This window comes from Mytilus edulis, chromosome 11 (genome assembly GCF_963676685.1).
Source record: "Mytilus edulis chromosome 11, xbMytEdul2.2, whole genome shotgun sequence".
NCBI classification, from domain to species: domain Eukaryota; kingdom Metazoa; phylum Mollusca; class Bivalvia; order Mytilida; family Mytilidae; genus Mytilus; species Mytilus edulis.
In genome coordinates, this window is record NC_092354.1 from 63,612,926 (window position 1) to 63,617,342 (window position 4,417).

At 32.5% G+C, this 4,417-nt stretch overlaps 1 protein-coding gene across 1 annotated transcript; it reads right to left on the bottom strand.

Moving 5' to 3' along the window:
* Positions 1-1,485: 1,485 nt before the first annotated feature.
* Positions 1,486-4,131, bottom strand: LOC139495334 (uncharacterized). The gene is made up of 5 exons (XM_071283638.1): positions 3,810-4,131; positions 3,002-3,151; positions 2,463-2,661; positions 1,821-1,938; positions 1,486-1,500 (listed from the first exon to the last, which is right to left on the bottom strand). The coding sequence occupies exons 1-5, from the start codon at positions 4,129-4,131 to the stop codon at positions 1,486-1,488; spliced, it is 804 nt and encodes a 267-aa protein (XP_071139739.1).
* Positions 4,132-4,417: the final 286 nt, after the last annotated feature.

The following is a 4,417-nucleotide window of genomic DNA, read 5'->3' on the forward strand; positions in this document are numbered from 1 at the left end:
TACACACACAACAAATTTGACAAAAGTGCATGGTGCAATTTTTTTAATGATGCAAAAGGTTATAAAGAACTGATAGAGGAATTAATTGTGGTTTGTGGCCTAAGAGGTGCATTTCAGCAAATTTAGAATTTTTACTTTGTCATCTTCTCTGAATGATCTATTGGTATTAATTTGTCAAACTACATAAGAAGAAATGATTTCACTTTCATTTGATAGAAATTTTGTGAAAAAATCACTTTTCAGGTTAAATGCCAAAAATGTAGCTTTTTCACTTTTTTCAATATTTTTTCAAAAACAGCATGCTTAATTTCTCTCTGACAGGTTTTTTTCTGATATCTATTTGTGTTTGTGGTATTTATGTCAGTTGTTAAACTTATTTGTGAACTCTGAAAAAAAAGAGTAGATAAAAGCATAAAAAGAGTGCAAAATGGGCTGTTTTAATAGTCTAAGTCTAACGGTCAGTATACGCAGCAGGTGAAATGTGAAGTTCTATGCACTTAAAAGTTGTATTCCTAAACAGATTGCACTGAACACTTATAACTGGTTGCTTAACCATTTCTGTTTCACAGATTACCTTTACTTTCTTCTGTTGGATAGCTAGTGGTTAAAATATTGGCCTTTTGAGGCTGAAATTTCATTCAAGTTTTAAACAGTAAAGTTAATAAACTTTGCATCAGACCATACTGTTTACATATATAGTTGAAAGTGACAGTCTTGTTACATCCAGGCTCCATGTTTTATTATATCTAATCACAGATTTAAGCAAAAAGAAGCATATCTCCATCTCCCATATCATTTATATGCTTTTCAATATGCAAATGTGGGGAACGGCCAACACTTAATAGATTATCTGTCACAGTGTCACATTAATTTGTAAGTAGACTAAAAATGCAATCAAAATGTCAAATGAAATCAAAATTGTTTTGTCTATGAACTCTTTTTCTTTCTCTTCTCTCCCCTCCTTTTGACCTCTCCGCGCTTTCTCTCTTGATGTCCAGCTGTTTTACAAACATTACAGATAGGATGCACAGATTGGAAATTAGCTGTATCTTCCTCGTCTATCGGACAAACTTCTTCTGATCCTCAAACATAGCAAATAGTTCTAAACTTAACCCTGGAACTGTAATAATGAGCTGAGATTTCAGTGGAACATGTTATGTCTGGGAGGATAAAGCACATCTGAAAAAAAACCCAAAGAATTTATGCTTTTAAGCTGTACAGTTTGTTTGAAACAAAACCAAACATGAATTGGTACTAATTTCTCTGTGTATCAACGTCTTGATACTGAACTAATATTTCAATATATAAAATTGAAAAGATATGAGGTATACAGTGTCAGAGAGACTGCACTCATATCCATGAGGAAACAGAAGGAATTTACTATAAATCTAGAGGTTGCCACAAGGCCTCCAACAATGGTTGAATTACACTCATTGATTGTGAAAAGCTCTAATACGCCCCAAATAAAACGAACATATCGTAAAACTATACTGCTACTGCCTGAATATTATCAAACATGTACATGTAACATAACATTTAACACAAAGGCAAACCTTTGTACACAACTACTACTTGGGACAGGCGCACATGAGAGATATGGTGGGATTAACTAGCTTTAATAGTGGGATCCTAATCTCCCCCCCTCTAATTGAAACAAACATAACTTTAGTACTTATTAAGTACTTTAAATTTGATTTAAGAAATTGTTGAATACAATTTAAGCGAGAACAAAATGCTCATCAGCAAAAAGTTATAATATCTGTCAATCATAATGTTCTCATGAGACTGTTATCAAGGGGGTACACTTAACATCAACTAACCTTGTCCAAATCATTCATCTCTGGGAACTTCTCGCCACAAACAAATTCACATTCCTCATCTATAATTTTTATGCTTTCCAGTTGGTCATCTGTCAACTTTTTATTCGAATAGATGCACCTTCAAATAAATTGATATATACTAGACATGTATTAAAGAAGTTGAGGATCTAAATCCTTCACCATTGTAGGTATGAAAATCAAAAGATATGGGGTAAGTGTCAAAGAGACCGCACTCCATCCAGATATACTGTAATTTGAATTATCTCCCTTCCTTAAGCTTGTGAAGTGAGTTTTATGTTAAAATATAAAACAAATCCTCAAAACATATTTCCAAAAATGGCATGTGTTTATGAAATAATATCTTGCAAAGTACTCTATTTAATATATGCAACATTTATAAAATTTCAAAAAAATAGTGACTATAAATGTGCTGCAGTGCATATTGTCATGTGTTAAAGTACTTCTTTTGCAATTTGAATATAAACGTATCTCACGAAAGTTGAATTTATATGGGTTTGTGCTGTTTTTGGCATATCTCCTTTTTTTTCTTTGAAACTGTGACATGGAAAGAAGAAATTGATACCTTTACAATCTAATTTTGTACTGAACTGTGTGTGTAAAGACACAACAATTATCAAATACCTTGGCTTGTTACATTCTTCACAGTGTATGACTGCCCGAACTGTTTCACCACAAATTCGTATACCAAGATCTTTAGCTGTGGACGCAATTGACACTTTCTTGGTTTGTAAACTAGGTCTAAATTTCTCATCAGTCTCCTGTCCATAGCAGTCTGCAAAAGACTTATAGTGGTCCGCATCAGCATCAGAAGGTACTGGATCTGAAATACAATCAAAATCATCTTTAAAAAATGTTGACAAAAGTAATATAAATATCATAATGATATTAAAAACCTAGGGAATAAAAAAGGGGACTTATTTTCACATTTGAATAAGAATATTTTGAGTGTGACAATCTGTTTGTCTGAAATAAGGCAGCTTTTACCTAATAAAATGACCAACTATTAAAGACAGTAATTTTGTTTCTCTTAGGTTGACCACTCAGTTGACATTTTATCACAGTCTATTAATAACAATGATTCTAAATATATGCAATAAATTTAGGAAAAGCCCATTCAAGCAAAATAAGCATATATATATATATGCCTTTTGATTTTATACCTGGTAAGAAATGGATGCCCTCAAAGATGTCTGCAGGTAGTCGGATGGGTCTGTAAATGTCGCAATCAAACCTGCCACATTTCTTGATCATGAAAAAGTAATGGCGTCTCCTTGTGCAGTGCTGCAAAAATCTTTGTAACTGGTTTTTCCCTGAAATAGAGGATCTTGAAAATATATACATGATATATTAAAAGCTATAACTTCTTAAGAGTTTCTTGACATTTCAGTGTATTTTTTAACAAAATATGGAACAAAATTAAAAATATTATTGTTTATATATACATGTAGCTGATGGATATCTTATGCTCTTTTTTAAAAACAATTTGATCACATCTTTTTAATAGGGAATATAAATAGACTCAGGCTATCAAGTCCTACCCTTTGGTCTCTTGGCTTTTTCTAAAAAATAAAACCTAAGCTTCATTTTAACCAATACATACATGTATGTATTTAAGTTAATATATGCAATATCTGAGTGATTAATATATGAATAACAACCGCAGGGTACTACAAACCTTTTATCAAATTGCAGTAAAACAATTTTGGATCAGCTGAATAATCATACCAGCAAAAAAATACATATAAATCTTTATTTTCAAATTATTTTTTTTTATTTTAAAATGTTAGTTTTGGCATTTTTTTATTTTGCAAATGAAATATCACTATTTGAAGTACTAAAATAATAAAATTCATATCAATATCTACAAGAATGAAAAAAAAAATATGTTTTTATACTTTAATATATTGAATATATATATTTTTTTCTATTTTGGGTGCTGTTACTAGAGGTATCCGACTATAAATTTACCTGTTAGTGACTTAGCTGTTGTATTCTCTCTAGCTATAGAATCATCAACAGTCAAAAGTGCATCCCAGATCTCATCAATAAGATCCCCATCAGCTGCTTCCTGGACAATGCATTGCTTTCCTTTTCGAGAAAGCCTTCCAAATAAATCCTGCAAAGTTTGTTTTACTTGACTCATGCTTTCCATCACAGTATCTGAAAAACCAAGTACCTTTTCAGCGTTTTCTCTTATAGCTTTCATACTATCGCATCGGCTCATAATTATCTCAAATTCTGGATTCATCTCACTGCGTTCTAGTGCAACACTTTGTAAAGCCAGATTCATTACAGAGTGCCATCTTTCAGCTGGATTTGTATAAGACTTCGATGGGCAGCAACGTCCGGCAAGTAATACATCAAGGTCATCTATCAGAAATTGAGCAATGAGAGCTAACTGTACAGATGGGTAGGTGACCCGATGATCTGGTCCACCATCTGAGTAGATGACACGGATTGGTTTTGTGAAATTACCTGTAGTGGCTACAATTTTTTCTCATTTCAGCAGAGTGTGTCAGTGGTGTTGAAGGTTGAAAAATGCAGTCTTTCAAAATTGTACAAACTGTTCCCCTCTA

Excerpts from the sequence above, each read along its gene's own strand:
- LOC139495334 (XM_071283638.1), bottom strand. The coding sequence starts at position 4,131 with ATGAATCTGGCTTTACAAAGTGTTGCACTAGAACGCAGTGAGATGAAT. Across the intron at positions 2,662-3,001 it reads GGGCATCCATTTCTTACCAG|ATCCAGTACCTTCTGATGCT; the intron begins GTATAAAATCAA and ends ATTGTATTTCAG. Across the intron at positions 1,939-2,462 it reads GAAGAATGTAACAAGCCAAG|GTGCATCTATTCGAATAAAA; the intron begins GTATTTGATAAT and ends ATTTATTTGAAG.